The sequence below is a fragment of the Hyaena hyaena genome, unplaced genomic scaffold (assembly GCF_003009895.1).
Source record: "Hyaena hyaena isolate Hyena2069 unplaced genomic scaffold, ASM300989v1 scaffold_198, whole genome shotgun sequence".
Lineage (NCBI taxonomy): Eukaryota > Metazoa > Chordata > Mammalia > Carnivora > Hyaenidae > Hyaena > Hyaena hyaena.
In genome coordinates, this window is record NW_024080829.1 from 1,692,049 (window position 1) to 1,713,358 (window position 21,310).

Here is a 21,310-nt window from a genome sequence, read left to right on the forward strand (position 1 = left end):
CCCCCCTCCCCCCCACATCCATCAGTCCTCAGTTTTTGTCAGCATTCAAGAGTCTCTCATGGTTTGCCTCTCTCCCTTTCCCCCACCATTTCCGCCCTTCTTCTCCCCCTTGGTCCTCCGTCCAGGCAGAGAAGGACAAATACCATATGTAGGTAGACATTTTTAAATAGCTTTAAATGAGTGAACTGTATGATATATGAATGGTTCTCAATAAAGAGGAGACACAGAATCCAAAGCAGGCTCCAGGCTCTGAGCTGACACACAGAGCCCGATGTGGGGCTCGAATTCACAGGCCATGAGATCATGACTTGAGCTGAAGTCAGATGCTTAACCAACTGAGCCCCCCAGGCACCCCAAAAATATTTTTATTTATAATTAAAATCCCAGTAGATAATAACACTTGGTTACTGTAAGTCTGATAATCAAGTTCCCATTTCTTCTTTTGCACAAAATGATGTTAAACAAGTTTGTGTTTTTACTCTTAATTGAAAGATAATTTACCTATATATTAGTTTCAGATGTACAACATAGTGATTCAGCAATTATACACATTTTGAAATGCTCACCACGAGAAGTGTATTACAGCATTATTGATTATATTCCCTATGCTGTACTTTTCATACCCATGACTTGCCCCTTCTTCTGTTTCCCCTATCTTCCCATTCCTCTTCCCTTTGGCAACCACTAGTTTGTTCTCAGTGAGTCTGTTTCTCTTTTTGTGTGTGTGTGTCCAACAGTTTATATTTAAAAAGAAAGGTTTTTAGAAAAAATAGGGACAGTTCATAGCAGACCAAGACCAACACAGTATTTCATAAAGTGACAAAGGTTTCATATAACTGTGAAAAAAAAACCTGGCAGGCTTTTATGTATAGGTTAACTAGAAAAAAATTCTGAACTTCACAGATTTAACTTGGAATATTTTTTTCCACATTAAGTTCAAATATTAAGGCAGAGAGAAAAACAGGAGGATTACAATAGTGCCTGTTAATATGTTGATGCTGTAAGTGAAGAGTGGATCTACTTATATAAAATATTTCCTACTAAATGGTTTCAGTCCTTTAAGTTTCAATTGATGTCTCAGATTTCTTCCAGTCACCGTTACTGATTTTACTCTCACTGATTTTTTTTTTTTTGGCACATCTAGATTTAATAGTAATGGAACAGCAATTCAATCTAGGCTATGCTGCTTTTGCATGGTTTTTTTTTTTGATAATCTATATTCTTTGCTTAAACATTTATCATGAGGCTATCATGAAATACTGCTAGAAATATTTTAGATTTGTTCATGAAGAAAATGAAGTATTACAGGGTGACCTAAACAAATAGCATGTATTTCAAGCAATTAAAAAAATCACATCCTGGATGCCTGGGTGGCTCAGTTGGTTAGGCATCCCACTTTGGTTCAGGTCATGATCTTATGGTTCGTGAGTTCGAGCCCCACGTCAGGCTCTGTGCTGACAGCTTGGAGCCTGGAGCCTGCTTCAGATTTTGTGTCTCCCTTTCTCTCTGTCCCTCCCCTACTCACACTCTGTCTTGCTCTCTCAAAAATAAATAAACATTAAAAAAATTGTTTTAAAATACATCTATTGTTTTACCACTATATATTCCTATGTTTGTGCAATAAATACTTATTGGGTGAATAAAGACCATATATTTGGAGGGCATTCCATATCATTACATTTAAGACTATCTCATTCTTTTCAACAGCTACAGAGGATGGAATGGATTCCATAATGGAATTGATTCATTATATCCATTCTATATGGATATTAGGATCACCATATGCTTCTTAATGGACAAACATGTAAGTTTTCAGTGAGTAAACAAATGTTAGCTAGCTCACAAAAACAAAATCCCATCACTGAGGTCTAAATAATTTATTTATAAAAAGATAATGTCTGCATTCTAAATAGACTTATCTACTTCCTTAATTTAGTTTTCCCAATTATGTTTATAACTCATGCTGCTTTATTATGTAGTTGTTTCTTTAGCCATTTCACTTTGACTAGCAGTATTTCCTCAAAGAAATGTTCTTTCTCTGTTTGATTCTCCTACAAGGCCTGGTAATGTACACAGCATATACGGAAATATTTTGTAAAGTAGTAAAACACCATTCAGAATGTTTTGACTGTCATGTACATAGCAGATGCCCAGTCTGTACTTTATTTCACTGATATATACAACTCATAAAAGAAGGAGATACATTCCACTCATTTTATCATTTGACCACAAAAATCCATATAAATGGCACTGACAACTGCCTTTCCTGAAGCTGGAAAGAAAGAAAAAGAATATGCTACTCACCTTTTTCTTTTTCTTTAAGGTAAGCTGACACTAAATCATGAAGGAACATGATGAGCTCAGCATCCATAGTCACACAAATGTGGTCAGTGAACTCTGTCACCACGCTGCATTCTACCTTTGGCTTCAGGTTGGCATCTGCAATGGCAAAGTTCTATAGTAAATGATTTGATGAAAGAAGTCCCTTTCTCTTCTTGTTAATAAGGGATTTTACATGGGTTCATGTAAATGAATCCATTTAAATGCAACTACAGAGAAATGAGCAGTTTCTGTATGTGATTTACAAATGACAATTTACTAAGCATTTTCCAAATATATACCATTTATTCCTCATGAAAACCCTATGAATGGAGTCCTGTTATTAACCCCCATTTTACTGAAGAGAAAGAGGCACAAATGGATTAAATCATTTGCTAGAAGTTATACAGCTGATAAGAAAATTTGACGAAGCAAATCAATTTCATTAGACTCCATTAATATTACACAAATAACACAGTAATCTGAAATTCCTTTAGAATTTTCTTAGTAACTTTAGAAACTATTTTTTCACATACCTTGTAATGAAGGTTCTTGTGGCTCTTGAACATGAATGGATTTAAATTCTAGCTGCATCCTTGGTAATGCAAAGATAGTCTCTGTTTCATGATTGTAGCTAGAACCTCCTCTGAATCCACTCAACAAACTAGAATTCTTCACTGTAGTGCTATTCTCAGTATTATTAGCATCAACATTACGAAGCAAGTTTAGCTCTACATGGATAATAATAAAGACGAAAAGAATCAAATTAAACCAATAGACATTGATAAACCTATAGCTATCATGACAGTATCATACACAGAATTTTTATCATTTTATCAAATACACAGAATTTTTTATCATTATTTTCATCATAATGACTCACATTTTTAAAAGCAGAGCCAGAAAAAGCTTCGGTCTATTTAAATACATTTATCCATTTAAATATATTTATTATCTATTTGTTTATAGATAAAATAGTAATATGTTTATATATATGTACTGCTTTGTTTATATATATATGTATATATATAAACAGTGATTCTATCACTATTCTCAAAACTGAAGCTTTATAACATGACTTTGGATAAATCTAATACATTTTGTTTTTATTTCTTAAACTTTAAAATGAGTATTATTTTTAAATTCATATCTAAATTTATGAGTTTAATTAAGCTCAGAATTCTCCATAGACTGAATACTGAATACTTTACTTTTTTTTTTTTTTTTAGAATACAGGATTTATTTAAATTCAAGTTAGTTAACATACAGTGTAGTACTGTTTTCGGGAGTAGAACCCAGTGATTCATCACTTACATAGAACACCCAGTGCTCATCCCAACAAGTGCCCTCCTTAATGCCCATCACCTGTTTAGCCCATCCCCCCGCTCCCTTCAGCAACCTTCAATAGCCCCAACATGGTATACTAGCCCAAAAGAACTCCCTCCTCCAAAATTTCTATTGGAAGGTAGAATAGTCAATACAGAATAGTCAATATATACATAATCTTGTAATTATCCTCCTTTGTTCTCAGAACATTTTCAACAGTGTCTAATCCCTGGGGTGGCCTATTTCATAGTAACTTTTTCAATGGGGCCTAAGTCATCTTTCCAATTTTGAAAGGTCTTGACAGGTCTCAATCTAGTCACCTTTCCAATACAGATGACATAGATTGGTAAAAGCAGTACTATAAACTTGAACACGAAAACAACGAATTTTCCTGACATTATCACAAGATTGGTGATTCTAATCAAATGAAAAAAATCATCAAAAGTACTCCTTTTAAACTCCTCTTATTATTAAATAATAAATAGGAATATTATTATTTAGTTTCATTTTATTCCAACCATACCAAACCTTAAGTTTGTGGCACTGTATTACTTAGCTGAGTAATAACTTTACCAAACCTCTACAAAATATTTTAACTATAATAAACTTCATTTATTTAAACCAACTTTATTTTGAATGTTTTCATTTACATCTAAAATAGTGTTTAGTTTTTGAGATGTTGCACAACCAGGGTGGTGAATCAGGTACAGCATTAGTACTTATGTCATCAGGAATAAAATGAAACTGGCTTAATAAAAGAAATGAAAATTCTCCCTCTATTTAAATTCTAAACACAGACAACAGGGCTCCAAAGAGAGAAAACAAATCTCTTTAAAGAAGTAAACTTTTAACCTTCATTCCTTGTTGCTGTAACATAATTGAACCACTCTTTCACACTTGCTACTCCATGGGGTGGATTTTCATGGCGACGCCTTGTTATCTTAGTTATTGTTGCCATAGGACTTTCCAAAGCACCACATGGTTTGGTAACCATGGTGTTATGGCCCAGATGAAAATCCAACGTTTGTACAATATATGTAGAATGATCACTAGACCCTAGAAGAAAAAAAAGGTTTCTTAATGTTAACAAGCTACATTTAGATTCAAGAAAATAGATGAGGCTTTAGACCACAAATTTAGCTAACTCATACATAAATAAGATTGTAAAATTGAGAAGTGAGAAGAAAATCACAAATAGGTTTGCTTTCTTTTAGTTATAACTAGATTTGTCCCCAGTAAGATGATGAGCATCAACCATTTTTTCCTTCATCATTAAGAAACCACAGATTAGGAAATTAAAGCCAAAAGGAAGGCTTATCACTGTAAATAGATGTGAAAGCATAGCCTTACCCATAAAAGTTTTATAATACAGTACTGATGGACAGTTTCCTTAATTATCATGTCTTTTATATTTTTACAAGAAAAATTTACAATCACTATTGTTTATGACTGTAGCCAGCCACCATAGCAGAAACTTTAATTGCTGAATTAAAGAAACAAAATAAGGTGGCAAGTTCAGAAATAAGTGCTGGAACATGTTATGTTCCAGACTTTATATTGACACATTGGCATTAAACTCCATGACATGTCAAGTACATGAGAACAAATAGGGTTGGACTTCAGTAATATAAGAAAAACATACAAAAGATATGAGAAAGGAAAATTATTCTGTCATTTATATTCATATCAGAAAGGTAAAAGTTAATTATAAGAAAAGGTAAAAGTTACAAATGTGTCCATTTACCATCTTCCCAGATTTTCTGAGCTTCAGTCCAAAAAGCAATATTTGGTTCTTCTAAGTGAAAAAGGGCCCAGGATTTTGAACGGAAATTTGGACCATGAAAACAAGCTAGTGTCATATGATTTCCATGTAAGCTCATTGATCCTCCAAACTGCATTCCATTTTCTGGTAATGGAATCTGAAATAAGGATATGTGGCACCCTGATACCACCTTCAACACTCCAGGCCAATGTCGATGATGCGCTGCATCAAGCACTGCAAGAAAACCAAAAACCATTTATCCTCAAGTGTCTCTCAAACATCCTGAATGGCCGGTGGGTGGCTATTCTCTACAGCTGAAGTGATGCAGGTAAGGGAAGAAAACAGTCCAATACCTGGCTAACATTAAGCAAAGCTGATAAAAATAGTCTGGAAAAAGCTACATAACAATAGATAGAATTAAAGAAAGTAGTAACTTGCTAATAATAATTACAACTAACATTTCTGATGATTCATGATTTACAAAGTACTTGCATGAAATTTTATACAATTCTCACAATAATTCTGTAAATTGGGTATTTCATCTAAATTCTTTTCAAATGAAGCAGAAGAGGGGTTTAGTGAACCAGTGACTAGAAAACCAGAAATCAAATGCAGCTCTCCTCATTTTTTAATTCTCTTATACCCTTGCTACTCAAAAGCAGTCTGAGGACCAGCAGCATCAGCATCACATGGCAGCTTATTAGAAATAGACTCTTAAGTCCACTTTGTACCTAATATATCAGAATCTTCATTTTAATGAGATCTCCAGGTGTTTCAGATGCACATTAAAGTTTGAGAAGCACTATTTATTTCTTACTTATCCCAATAATGTCCTTTCTGGCTGTTTTCCACAACTCTCACTCTAGATCCAACCAAGGACATATATTGTATTTAGTTGGCATGTGTCTTTAGTTTCCTTTAATCTGATTCCCTAAGTCTGGTCCAACCAAGGATCATATTTAGTTTCCTTTAATCTGAAACAATTCACTAAGCCTGGTTTGTTTTCCATGAAAAGGACTTTTTTGAATAATCCAGGCCAGGCATTTTGGGGAACAGCTCTCTAATTTGTAATGTGCCTGACACCAATTCTAGTGTAAAGTCAATACAGAGACTATAAGAACAAGATAAATGAAACTGCAAGGAAACAACTGAAAAAAAATCTAGAAGGTAGGACATTCTGTAGGAAAATTGGCCAAGGCTCTTTAACAAGTCAGGTCATTTAAAAAAAAAAAAGGACCAAGCTGAATTAAAAGAGAGTAAAGGAACATAATCAGATTTAACTTGGGATTATGAATTATGAATATATATATTCATATATATATATAATATATATATATAGGTTTGGACAAATTAGTTGTAAGAATAATTTTAGGTCAATTGTGGAATGTGGTCAGAAGGCTAGAGGAGATAATTAGCAAAATGGAAAAATGGATATTGTTCACTAGAAAAGGTTACAAAACAGTATGAACAATATTTTGGTAAAAAGTACATGTGTATATAGGTTCATAAAAAATTATCTGAAAGCATATATAAACTGTTCAGAGTGATAACTTCTGAATGGAATGTGAGGTTTCTATTTTTTGCATGTATTTATTTTCCAGGCTTTTCCAGTGCATATATATGGCTTCTATGATTATAAAAAAATTATTTTTTTAAGTTTATTTATTTTCAGAGAGAGAAAGAATGCACATACTTGAGTGGGGAAGAGGGAGAGAGAGGATTCCAAGCAGGTTCCATGCTCTCAGTGCAGAGCCTTACATAGGGCTCAATTTCATGAACTGTGAGATCTTGCTCTGAGCCAAAACCAAGAGTCGGATGCTTAACCAACTGAGCTACCCAAGTGCCCCAAAAATATTTAAAATTATCCTGATTCTGACTACTCTTCACCACTTTTACCTCTCTCTAGTTAAAGTTACTATCATTTGGGGGCACCTGGGTGGCTATGTTGGTTAAGCGTCCAACTTTGGCTCAGGTCATGATCTCACGGTTCGTGGGTTTGAGCGCTGCATCAGGCTCTGTGCTGACAGCCAGCTCAAAGCCTGAAGCCTGTTTCAGATCCTGTGTCTCCCTCTCTCTCTGACCCTCCCCTGCTCAGGCTGTCTCTCTCTCTCTCAGAAATAAATAAAACATTAAAAAAATTAAAACAAGTCACCATCATTTGTTGCCTAAACCCTTCCAATTGTCTCCTTACTGTTACTATGTGTGCAATAATAGTAATGGTAATTACTGAGATGGTCTCTACTTCCACTCTTAACTACCTGTAGTCTAATCTCTACATAGCAACCAGACTGATTCTCTAAAAAAGAGTATTTTAAGGGGTGCTTTGGTGGCTTGATCAGTTGAGCATCTGACTCTTGGTTTTGCCTTACATCATGATCTCACCGTTTGTGGGATTGAGCCCCTAGTCCATAGCACAGAGCCTACCTGGGAATCTCATTTTGTCTTTCTCAAAATAAATAATTTTTTTTAAAGGAGTACTTTAAGAAAAAGTAAATCAAATATCAAATCTGTTCAGAACTCTCCAATAGAGCTGTCTATCATATTAAAAACCTTATTTGTGGCCATTCATGTCCAACATTTTCCTGCTTGCTCACTCTGTTCCAACAAAGTAGCCACCTTAATGATCCTCAAATAAACCAACTTTCTTCTACATTAGTGCTTTGCACTCTTCAATCGGCCCCTATGCCCTGAACTCTCTTCCTTAGAAGAGATCTTTCTAGTCTAAATCTGTCACTTCAGAAAAGGCTTCTCTGAACCCCCTTCCTAAACTGGCTAGCCTCACACACTAGAATTCTTTATCTCCTTTCCCTGCTTTTTCAGCATATCTTTCTACCTGAAATTATCTTACCTATTTAGTTGGTAAATTAATTATGATATATCTCCCCCACTAGAACAAAGCTTTATGTAGGTAGGAACTTTGTCTACTAGTAGATCTTCTATGTCCAAAACCATGCTTAAGAACTATGCTTAAGAACATAGTTGATTTGCTGACTGAATTACTGACTGAATATAATAATCTGCCTAATATGACACATCTAATAAATCCAAACTTAGACATTCTCATTCCACAGCCCAAGCTCTAAACCAGAACCAGGTATGGTTATAGGTGAGTTTGGCAGGGGGAGGAGATAATAAATGACTTCCCAAATGATGGCCTTCAATTCCATTGATGGCAGGAAATCAGGTACATTGCTGAGTGAATATACAGCATATGAACCACTTTGTAAGTATGGTATACAGATATTATATATTTTATATTAAGGTTGTAACATAACATTTAGTAAAGATAAAGCATATATAAAGGCTTAGTTCTAATCCTTACATTGTTCTTGTGAACTTTTCTCTAAGTTATTAGTCATTGTCTTAGGTGGAAGGTATGGAACGGGTCCCCAGGTAGACAGAGCTCGTTTGCTGGTGTCAAACTGCTGAGTGAAAAATTCCTGGAGCTTCATTCCTATTTTTATCAGGTCTGGCGTAGTTGATCTTGATATCATTACTTGGAATATATCCCACTTCAAATCTCCATGGACAAATATTTCACTAAAGCATAAAACAGAGTATCATATATCTTATACAAGAGAGCTTAAAAAAAAAAAAAACCCAAAATTCCCTTCTTCACCCAGCTTTTTCATTCATATTGCTGCATAATAGAAAATCATTTTGCAAGAAAAGTGAATTGTTTGTGTTTTCTAACTGGAGAAGAGAAAACATATTAGGAGCAGTCCTATAAAGTGTTCAAAAAGTAACATTTTACTAAATACCTTTTATCAGTCATGCTTGAATCCAGTGTATTATACAGATTGACTTTCCATTCATCCTGAAGCTTGAGATCAGCATTACTGAAGATACCCATGAGGATACTTGAGCCCATGTAATCAACACGAGCTTCTGTAGAACCCATAGTAATCTGAATTTTGTGACTGGGTTGCTGATTTGGATGTTCAGAAATATGAGCTAAAATAGAAACAATAATTACTTTTCACAGAAATGCCTAATAGGAAACACTTATCAACATCAGTTTTCAAAAACTTGTTTTCAGTTGTAAAATTTCAACATACCAACCATCTCCAAAGCATTAACATCTATGGTTCCTCCAACTACTCCTCCTTTAGAATCTAACTGTGATCTTCCCAGACCAACAGACATGCTTATCTCTCGATCTCGATTACTTCCTACTGACAGACGGCCCTGACTCTTCAAACCACTAGTTGTCCAACTGGAAAAAAGAAAAAGGGTTATTAAGCTTTCAATGTCATGAATTAAAACTGGAATCAGAGGATTTTAAAAAGTTTGACAGAACAATATATTTCTTATAAAAACTGTGGTAAACGTTTGCATATTAATATTGATGATAAAGCTTTCTTCTTACCTAGCTAATTATACTATTTTCCTTATAATTATCTCTTTTTAGAATACACATTCCATGCTGTTTTAGATTATGTATCTTTAGGATAAAGCTACTTTCAGGAAAGCAATTTATATCTTTTTTCTACTGTCTTTATGGTCTCAAACATTTCAGTTTTAAAGGTTTTAAATTGCTTTACTACAATATAAGAAAAACTACAACTAATGATTAATTTTCCTTGTATCTGAATAGCTTACGTTGTATTTCCCATTACATTACTCATATTCATTTGAACGTTTAACTGCTTCAAGTTGATGGCAAATACGACCAGTGTTTCCCATGGGGTCCCTTGTTGGCTTGCTGCTTTGTTTGATTTGTTAAAAGGAGTTGATGTTTTTGAAAGTGAATCTAAAAATAGAAAAATCAAAAGCACATTCAATCACACAGAAACAGACAATTAAAAATTATCACTCTTAGCACTATAATCCCTAAAGTAAAAATATGGTATTCGGAATTAAAACCTAACATTTACGACCCAAAGCAATCTACACATTCAATGCAATCCCAATCAAAATTGCACCAGCATACTTCTCAAAACTAGAACTATCCTAAAATTTGTATGGAACCACAAAAGACCCCGAATAGCCAAAGTAATACTAAAGAAGAAAACGAAAATGGGAGGTATCACCATCCCAGACTTTAGCCTCTACTACAAAGCTGTCATCATCAAGACAGTATGGTATTGGCACAAAAACAGACACATAGACCAATGGAACAGAACTGAGAACTCAGAAGTGGACCCAAAAGTATACAGCCAACTAATCTTTGACAGAACAGGAAAGAGTATCCAGTGGAAAAAAGACAGCCTCTTTAACAGATGGTGCTGGGAGAAATGGACAGCAACATGCAGAAGAATGAAACTAGATCATTTTCTCACACCATGCACAAAAATAAACTCAAAATGGATAAAGGACCTGAACGTGAGACAGGAAACCATCAACACCCTAGAGGAGAAAGCAGGAAACAACCTCCTTGACCTCCACCGCAGCAACTTCTTACTTGACACATCCCCAAAAGCAAGGGAATCAAGAGCAAAAATAAACTGTTGGGACCTCATCAAGATTAAAAGCTTCTGCACAGCCAAGGAAACAACCCAGAAAATTAATAGGCAACCAACGGAATGGGAAAAGATAGTTGCAAATGACATATCAGATAAAGGGTTAATATCCAGAATCTATAAGGAACTCACCAAACTACACGCCCGAAAAACAAACAACCCAGTGAAGAAATGGGCAGAAGACATGAACAGACACTTCTCCAAAGAGGACATCCAGATGGCCAACAGACACATGAAACGATGCTCAGCATCCCTCCTCATCAGGGAAATACAAATCAAAACCACACTGAGATACCACCTCACGCCAGTCAGAGTGGCTAAAATGAGCAAATCAGAGAACTCTAGATGCTGGCGAGGATGTGGAGAAACGGGCACCCTCCTACACTGTTGGTGGGAATGTAAACTGGTACAGCCCCTCTGGAAAACAGTGTGGAGGTTCCTCAGGAAACTAACAATAGAACTCCCTTATGACCCAGCAATAGCACTGCTAGGAATTTACCCAAGGGATACAGAAATGCTGAGGCATAGGAGCACATGTACCCCAATGTTCATAGCAGCACTCTCCACAATAGCTAAAACATGGAAAGAGCCTAAGTGTCCATCAACAGATGAATGGATCAAGAAGATGTGGTTTATCTATACCATGGAATACTACATGGCAATGAGAAACAATGAAATCTGGCCATGTGTAGCAACATGGATGGACCTTGAGGGTGTTATGCTGAGCGAAATAAGTCAGGCAGAGAAGGACAAATACCGTATGTGTGCACGTATAGGAGGATTAGGAGGAACTTGACGGAGGAACAAGGGGGAGAAGAAGGGCGGAAATGGTTGGGGAGTGGGAGAGAGGCAAACCATGAAAGACTCTTGAATACTGAGAACAAACTGAGGACTGATGGGTCTCAGGGGGGATGGGGGAGATGGGCTTGGAGGAGGGCACTTGTGGGGATGAGCAGTGGGTGTTATATGGAAACCAACTTGACAATAAACTATTTATAAAACAAAAACAAAAAAAAACCCTAACATTTAATAGCTGTCACACTGCCTCTAAAATACTAGCTACCATTTACTGAATGAGTGTTCAGTAAGAGCTGACAGTCTTACTTTTTAAAAGCTCATTAAGTTTCATATGATCTCCATTTTATATGAGAAAATTCTGGTGTGCATGTGATACAGTGGCACAGAGCATCACCCTTGGATTTGCTTAACAAAGGATAAAATCAGAAGTTGCTGCTGCCAAATAGAGGACCTGAAGGCAGGAACTATTCTGAAATGCAGACAACTGCTGAGGCACCTGTATTCTGGGTTCCTATGGGCTCAGTGTATATCTTGAATCCTTCATTTACTAATTATACTCTTAAGCTTGTGACAAGAACTACATCATTTTTATATGTTAAGACACAAATAGAGTGCTGGGCATATAAAAGAGTTCAAAAAACACTAGCTGAATAAAAGAATGACTGAATGAATAAATACCAAAGATTAGCATTTTCAATACTGACATCTTTAACAACACTATAGGTTGGGGTTATTTTTTTTTTTTTAAGTTTACTTATTAGAGAGAGAGTCCACATCCAAGTAGAGGAGAGGCAGAGAGTGAGGACGAGTGAGAGAATCCTAAGCAGGCTCTGCACTGACAGTGCAGGGCTCAAATTAAAAAACAGCAAGATCATGACCTGAGCCAAAGTTGGATGCTTAACAGACTGAGCCACCCAGGTGCCTCAACTGGTTTTACTTCTAAAAATAACTGTACTATGTGGAGCAAACTAACATATGTTCATTCCTCTCTCCCTTTCTCTTTTCAGTGTTACTAGCCACCCACCCACCTATCTGCCAGAAGCTGCTGGCCAATACTCTGAAGTGTTTGTTGTTTTGTTTGGGTATTCCAACCTCTAACCCCCAACCACAATCATCTTCCATAAAAATCTGCAAGAGTATATTTTCCTAGAGCTGAGGCAGAAATTTGAGAGTAATGAATTAAGATTTTTATCTTGGGAGCATTGGGGAGATACTGATAACAAATAGAACAGTGTTAACCTCTTCGGGGAACTGAAGAATCAGACACACTCCTTGATCTTATGGAAGCTGGGGATTTTAGGCTCTGTGCTGCTGTCCCTGGTGACATGGTGCTGTTTGTCATATGCTCATTGAATACATTAGGTGACTGAGGCATGTGGGTAAAGGAGGCGGACTGACTAGGTTGCTCCCAGGTCCTGCAGTAAGCTTTTCTTGATGATTCAGGGGAAAGATGTTGGCTTACACCTTCAATGGAATCAGGTGTCCCTGGGCCAGACGCTATTAGAAAAGCAGAAAACAGAAACAGAATTAACCAGGGTAGAATCTCCATCTTATAAAATAATACATTTCACCACTCCACCATTTCTAATTATATATTCCTTCTAGTTCTTTATTTGGTAACTGTACAATAATTTATGGTTTGCAAAGTACCTTCCAGCATGCTATTTTATTTAATTCTCACAGAAACTCATTGAAAAGGGCAAGACAAGTCCATTTTATAGATAAGGGAATAGACTCAGACTTGGATTTCTAATATTTTCTACGGTATCATGCCAACTCTACCTTTCGCTTACAGAGTGTACTACTACAACAATATATAAGTCCTAGAGAAAAAAATGCAGGCAATATGGTAACATGTCCCCAACATTTTCTGTTTTTCATGCTTAAATAACCAGATTAACTTGAATGGTTAGATGTATTTCTGGATTTTCAGATTTTACAAAAATTACAGAGTAATCATTATAGAATATAAGTCAGCTCAATGTAATCTCTGGAAGGGCAAGCTTTTTGTGATCTCCAGTACTTATAGATCCCCGATGGTTAGCACATTAGAGGTGCTCAGGAGACATTTGTTCAGTGAGTGAATGAACTGCATGGTACAGCTTACCAAGTAAGACAAAACTTGTGCTATCAATCAGAGGTTCTTGTTATTACTGTAATCACAATTAAAAGCAACCTAGGTATAATTACAGTTATATAACAAGCTTACTTGGCAAATTTATAGTTTGGTCTCCAAGGAATAGGCGCCTTGCAATACTTCTCCTATACCAGGCTCTTGGAAATGCCAGAATTTCACTGAGTCGACGCATATCATATTTAAAGGAGGCAGATCCTATATCACAGACAGCTAATACAGAAATAAATAAAATCTGTTAGATTTCCAAAACTTTTAATCATGATAGGCATAACATGGCACATTACACAACTGAATTATAATTATAATTAAATATCAAAATAATTTACATGGTATGATTAGTAAGTGATAATATGTATTCCTTCCACAAATGATTAAAATAGCACATTCTTACATTATTCCATTTCCTTTTTTGAGGTGAGGGCAACTTGAAACTCTGTTTTTACGTTATCATGAAATTCTGAGAGGTTCTAAAGATGAGACTCAATGACAGCTTTCAACTTTAACATAGGGCTCCTCTCAAATACGAAAATTGAATAATCAGGATGGGCAGGGAATACAAACTTGCTCAAAAGTAGCTGCAAACCAAATAGTGTGTGGCAAGAACTACTATTTTCCTTTTAGAAAAGAGCAGTGACTTGTCAGTCTGAAAGCATTCTTCTGACGGCCACCTCCTGGGGTTCTACTCTGAGCATTGTGGTGCTCCTGCTTTACATGCTCTTCTCTTCTTCCACCATAGCTTCTGTAGGATTTACACACCAATGTCTCCCAAATCTAACATTTCTGTTTCAACCCAAGGCCATATCCACACATCCCATCAGCCAGCGGTCTACCAGACTCTCCCACCTAAATGTCCCATTAGGCACTTCCTTATTTTATAAGGTAATGATGGTCCACTGCCCCTTCTGCCACCTAGCTAAAAGCTTGAGACATCCTTGTCTCCTCTATTGCTCCTTACACAGTTTATCCTCAAACATGTAGATTTTCTTATATTTCTCTTAAAATCATTCCCTCTGCTTTTTTACTGTCATAATTCAGGGCTTCATCCCCTATTGCTTGGTCTATTTCAACAGCCTTTTCAAGCATCTCTCCATTTTTCACTACCATCACTCTCTTTTTGAAACACCAATCTGAAGCATCATTCCACTTTTTTTTTTAATGCAAACATGTTTATTTTATAATCCACATACAATTCTTTTGTGTGGTAAGAACACTTAAAATGAGATATACTGTCTTCAGAGATTTTTAAGTGTACAGTACAGTACTGTCATCTTTAAGCACAATGCTATCAAACTTTTTCTTAAAAACCTCTAATGGCTTCTCACTGCCCAGAGGATCAGAACACTGTTCATTTAGCCTGGATATGAGTCCCCTAACAATCTAGTCCTGGTCTATTTTACTAGCTTTACCTCTGCCAATTCCTCTCTTCTTCTGGACATTCAACCATACAACCAGTTAAATGTTCAGTTACGCCTATGTTTTGCTTCAGTGAACCAAAGTATGATCCAAAAACATATTTTTTGATGCTTTTGTACCCTTAAATACCATGTTGCTATAGCCAAGAATTTTCTTACATAAATTTAAAGATCTGGCCCAAATATCATTTTTTTTTATGAAGCATTACCTGATCTCTTGAGTAAAACCATTGTTTTCTCCTTTTTATATAAGCCTCCACTACAGCATTAATCACACTGCAATGTCATTTATTTTTCTACTCATAAGATCTTGCCTATTCATGCCTGCAATCATTGAGGAGAGTGCCTTGTACAAGTTCACTGTTAAATATAGGCTCAGTGTATGTTTGTTGAATGAATACTAGATTTAAGTATACTTACTATATTGTGCAGTTAACTTTAAAAGTTTTCACTAACGTGGTACTCCAAATTCTTCAAAATATTCCACATGCTTTTAATTTTAAATACTCAAATCACAACATAAAGAAAATGAGCAAGTGATCTGCCCATAGGTATATAGCTAGTGACAAAGGTAGCAATATATACACATACAATTTAAGATCTTATGACACCAAGTAAACATTTTTTACCCATCATCCCTCATTAGTGTTTTAAGAATTCATAATCAGAAAAATAATTTAAACTAATGAGAAGTCAGAAATTTTACCAGTTAATGTCAGAGAAGTGAAGAAAAGAAGCATTTTTTTGTGATTTAATTAGGTATATTTTGGCCTTTGGGTGATATTTCCATGCATTCATCTAGAAATCATAGTCCTAACATTGATTACTTAGCCTGAGATAGTACATTAGGCTAGACTGTTATTCATCTCCTTTAAATCTTGTGTCACTAAATACATTTAATATTTAAACATTATAGAAGAGGAGGCCCTTCTGAAAAATAGTATTTTAATTAAAAAACTATAAAATTAAGTACCTGATATATTGATTAGTGTAGTGTCCATTTTGCTTGCAGACTTGCTTACAGACTGACTTTCAAAAAAGGAGGCACCTCCTGAACGCCTTATCCGAGACAAACTCACTTTTACAAATTCAAGGTTTATACTGAGTGAGTCTTTTCGACCAGTGACTGAAGTGGGTTCTTCATCCACATTCCCTTTAAAAACAAAAACACAACACACACACATACAAATACATGTATGTATACCTACACATACATACAACTGTCTTGTTATATGAAATTATCCAATACATTGGAATACACAATTAAAAATCATTTGAAGTGAAGTAGAATTTTTAGAATGACCTAATGAGCATTAGCATTCTTTCTTTTTTCTTAATATTTTTTTAACGTTTATTTATTTTTGAGACAGAATATGAGCAGAGGAGGGGCAGAGAGAGGAGTACACAGAATCTGAAGCAGGCTCCAGGCTCTGAGCTGTTAGCACAGACTGTGCTCGAACCCACAAGCTGTGAGATGCTGACCTGAGAAAGAAGCTTAACTGACTGAGCCACCCAGGTACCCCAAATCTGAACTTTAAAATGACAGTGAAATTTAAGTTGGTTAAATAATGACAAGGAGGAGAAGGAAGAGGAGGAGAAGGGTTTCAGTTTAAATTGACAAATGTGATGCACACACTTAAAAAATTTACTACTTGTAGAATACAATTTCTTATACCAATAATGATTTGGCAAAACATTTAAACATTTAAGTAACATAAATATCCTTTTAAGTCCAAAGATTATTGTGATGTATATAGTACTTATGAAATACTCCGTTTTAAAATATTTGTATAATTGGGGCGCCTGGGTGGCTTAGTCGGTTAAGTGTCCAACTTTCGCTTAGGTCATGATCTCGCGGTTCGTGGGTTAGAGCCCCGCGTCGGGCTCTGTGCTGACTGCCAGCTCAGAGCCTGGAGCCTATTTCAGATTCTGTGTCTCCCTCTCTCTCTGACCCTCCCCTGCTCATGCTGTCTCTCTCTCTCTCCTAGAAATAAATAAAAATATTAAAAATAAAAATAAAATATTTGTATAATTAAATTTGAACTATTTGTTTTAGATTTCTACTTATTATGTAGAGACAGGATAGATTATCAACAAGAAAGTAAACTTTCTGATCTTGTTTATTTAATACCCATTATTAAAGGTATAATTTCTGAAAAGATCCAAGCTTGAAAAGGTGTTATAGGTACGCCTGGGTGGCTCAGTCAGTTGAGCATCTGACTTCAGCTCAGGACATGATCTTGTGGTTTCTGGGTTTGAGCCCCACATCGGGCTCTGTGCTGACAGCTCAGAGCCTGGAGCCTGCTTCAGATTCTGTGTCTCCCTCTCTCTCTGCTTCTATATCACTCACCCTCTGTCTCTCTCTCAAAAATAAACAAACATTAAAAAAAAACAAAGAAAAGGTGCTTTAAATTTAAAAAGATGCAAACACTCTAAGTATACCTAGTCCTCCTGATCCGGGAGTGAGCCCAGAAACAGCAGTTTTTTGTTTCCCTGCTCCGTATGGATGAAATACATAAAGGGAAAAATCAGACATGCATGCAGTGAAGCTCAAACCAGATGAACTGCTACTGGAACTGGTTAGATCCGACTGACTACTACTATGTCGACTTCTGCCAAGAGGGCTGCCTAGTCCTGATGAACCTGTAGTGAACACAAGAAATGCAAAAATTACAAGCCACAGAAAAATTTTAAAGCCTGTCACTTAATACATTCTTGTGAACTTGAAATTAATGGAAATACTCAAACATTATTAACTGATCAATATATTTAAATCCTTGAAATAAAAATAAAGACTTAGAGGTACTTTGCAATTAACTTGTTCTATAAAGCAGGGTTGAATACTCTGCTCATCTCTGAAACATTTATACATAAGTTTTGGCCAACTCCATGGTTTCCTGTTACTTTTCTTCTTTGTTCCACATTCCGAAATGTGTATCTCCAAAATATATAGGCCTCCTTTGGATTCATATTGTAACTGGTTACTTGATATCCTACTAGAATGTGTCAAAGGCATTTAAAGCTTACCATGTCTGAAACTGAACTCTTGATCTTCATCTTCAGTCTGTTTTTCTTCCAGTGTTTCCCATCTCCAGTAAGTGACATTTCCAAGCAAAAAGCTCAACCAGAAACCTGGGAGTTAATTTGTCATCCTTCCCACTTTCTAACTCCCTATCATGCCTATCATGATACATATCACTGTATCATTTCTATGCCTGAGAACATTTATCAAGTCTGTCTACTCCCTCTATTTCAGTATTGTTACTCGAGGCTAAGCGATAATCAGTTCTGGACTGCTGAAAGGGCCAACTGTTCTCCCTGCTTCCTTCTACTCTTGTTCTCCTCCAATCAACTCTCACACTGAAGCTACTCTAGTGTTCTAAAGGTGTAGCTCAGAATCACATCTGCCTTCCCGCTTAACCTTTTAATGGCTTCCCCACAATATCTGGCTCTTTCTGATCTCTTTAACTCTCTTTTAAAAACCAGTCTACATTTTGTTTGCGACACTCCACTTACACTTGTATTTTTCTTTTTCTTTTTTAAACTTGTCAAATTCTTTCTTGCTTCATGGATTTTAATATTCTCTACCTAAAGTGTTCCTCACCTCAAATCTCTGCTTGGTTAATTCATACTTGCCAACTTCACATTTCCACTTAAAATATGCTTGTTTGCTTATTACCTGGTTTCTCCAAATTCAACTTAGGTTCCACATTAGCAGGGACATATCTGCTAGTGAGGTACACTACCATATATCCAACTCAGACTTAGCCAGACCCCATTAAGTTCAGTAAGTTCTGAAAGAATGGATACTGTCATAACCTATACTTCCCATACATTTATTCTCATCATCATTCCTTCCTGCATATTTTATGATGATAAAATGAGGGATGCTGTTTCATTTTTTTTTTTATTTTCTGAAGAATCAAAATGTGGGCACAACAAATTGTCACTCATTTCATATTCCTTTCACTACATATACCTAGCATAGCACATGTATGCTGCTATAATTTAAGTATAGCATTTTGTCATTTTGTGACATTTTGTCATTAAGAAGAAAATGTGAAAAATCCCAACAGAGAAATGGACAAAGACATATTTTCCCCCTCCCTCATTAGCCAGTAAAGTAATAAAACATAATAAAATCCCATTTTAGTTTGTCACATTAACCAATGATTAAAAATAAAGTATAATGTTGGGAAGAATACAGTGAACTTGGTGTCTACACGCACTGTGGTGAGGATGCATAAATCTTATATTTGACACATATTTAAATCATATTTAAATTATAAATCTCTTATAATTTAAGAAGAGTAAAAGTATCAAACACTTTCGAAATGTTCAATCTCTCTGACTCAGGAGTTCTACTTTTAAGAATCTGTCCTAAGGATGTTAATTTATATAGAAAGATATTCATCTCAATATTATAAAAAACAAAAAGCCCAGGGAGTCTCAAATATGTGATCAAAATGATGGAATATCATGCTATCTAAAGTTATTTTACCCATGAATATTTAATAATTTAGGAAAATCTGTATTTTAAGTTTTAAAAAAATAAATAGCAGAAGAGTTCATGTTTAAATTTTGCCTAGGAAGAAGACCATCTATAAAAATCCTGGAGAGTAGGTAGGAAGTGATAGTACTGATTATTTATGATAAAAGAATATTATCATTTTCATTTTTAGCACTCTTCTGATTTCTGTATTTTCTATAATGAACAATGAATTAATTTTATAATAAAAAAATTGGTTTACAAAAACTGACACCACCAATCCAATACTTTGTTTACTACAGTGCAATTTTAACAGCAGTATTTTGGAGCTAAGTGTGACAGTGGGCAACTACATTAGCAAAAATATATTTCTAAAATATTAACTTTATTTTCCTATTTTATGGTGAAATCTTTCAAGGATTCACACAGCAAAGCAAATGCTTTAGCCATTTCTCCAGTTTCTTCTGACACTGCCAAATATCCACTGGGGGCAAAACACCCCTGGTTATGAACAACTGTTTTAATGGTAGTTCTATTATTCATCATTATCTATTTTCATTCATTCTAGTCTCTTTAAGAATAAAATCTTGGGGTGCCTGAGTGGCTCAGTAGGTTAAGCATTCGACTTCAGCTCAGGTCATAATCTTGCAGTTCGTGGGTTTGAGCCCCGTGTCAGGCTCTGTGCTGACAGCTAGCTCAGAGCCTAGAGCCTGTTTTGGATTCTGTGTCTCCCTCTCTCTCTGACCCTCCCCTGCTCATGCTGTCTCTCTCTCAGAAATAAATAAAACATTAAAAAAAATTTTTTTAAAGCAATAAAATCTTTATCATTTGCAGATGTATGATTTTTATGGCAGAAATGACAGCTTTAATATAGTGAACAGTGACTGTGTCACCAGGAAATCACAGGTTCTGTTTTAAAAACAAAACTTTTCATGAAATGGATATTTAAATTAGGTAACAAGATTTACCATTGTGTGTGTGTGTGTGTACACACTACCTCATACAATCTTATTTCACTGTGATAAATTCCTGCAAGATAACACTACATCATTTTTTCTATTTGTAACACTGATTACTCTTAAATGTAAAAATAGAGCATAACATAAAACATTCAGAAGTACTTAGATGTATAACATGATAGTTACTTGATAGTGCTTGTAGTATGTACGCCCAAGCCAATCAAAAAATGCTACCCAACTGCCATTCACTTGTACCAAAATGTACTAAAAAACTTAGATCTCTGTATTTTTTCTGTAAATACTCTAATTCTCAAATGTTCTCCTTTTCCAAATTTATTTTTTAGAAATCTATACTAATTACTATTAAAATATTTATTTCAAAATAGAATTTGCTTTACACCAGTGGAAAAAAAGAGTGTTTCTATACCTGGTATTCCAGTTTTGCTTGCAGAGGTCTTTGTTCCACTCTGGGTAGTATTACCTCCAGGGGATAAAGTCTCTGTGGGATATGTAGTCCCTAAAGTCTCTAGTTCTCCACGGTTGGAAGAAAACACCAAGTCCAGGGATGGCAGCTTCAGCATGCATTCTACTCTTGATACTGGTAAACAGCTAAACTTGATCTGTGAGGGCTAAAAAGTGCAGAAAG

General features: G+C 35.6%; 1 protein-coding gene across 1 annotated transcript in view; it reads right to left on the reverse strand.

Moving 5' to 3' along the window:
• KIAA1109 (KIAA1109 ortholog) overlaps positions 1-21,310 on the reverse strand; it is a 211,584-nt gene that overhangs the window by 4,918 nt on the left and 185,356 nt on the right. The window contains exons 73-85 of the mRNA XM_039241608.1: positions 21,092-21,293; positions 17,659-17,859; positions 16,190-16,369; positions 13,877-14,014; positions 12,907-13,164; positions 10,010-10,160; positions 9,466-9,623; positions 9,169-9,361; positions 8,730-8,947; positions 5,390-5,641; positions 4,498-4,701; positions 2,856-3,050; positions 2,305-2,439 (exon numbers count right to left, since the gene is read on the reverse strand). Coding sequence (XP_039097539.1) covers positions 2,305-2,439; positions 2,856-3,050; positions 4,498-4,701; positions 5,390-5,641; positions 8,730-8,947; positions 9,169-9,361; positions 9,466-9,623; positions 10,010-10,160; positions 12,907-13,164; positions 13,877-14,014; positions 16,190-16,369; positions 17,659-17,859; positions 21,092-21,293 — 2,485 coding nt within the window. The remainder of the gene's footprint in view (positions 1-2,304; positions 2,440-2,855; positions 3,051-4,497; positions 4,702-5,389; positions 5,642-8,729; positions 8,948-9,168; positions 9,362-9,465; positions 9,624-10,009; positions 10,161-12,906; positions 13,165-13,876; positions 14,015-16,189; positions 16,370-17,658; positions 17,860-21,091; positions 21,294-21,310) is intronic.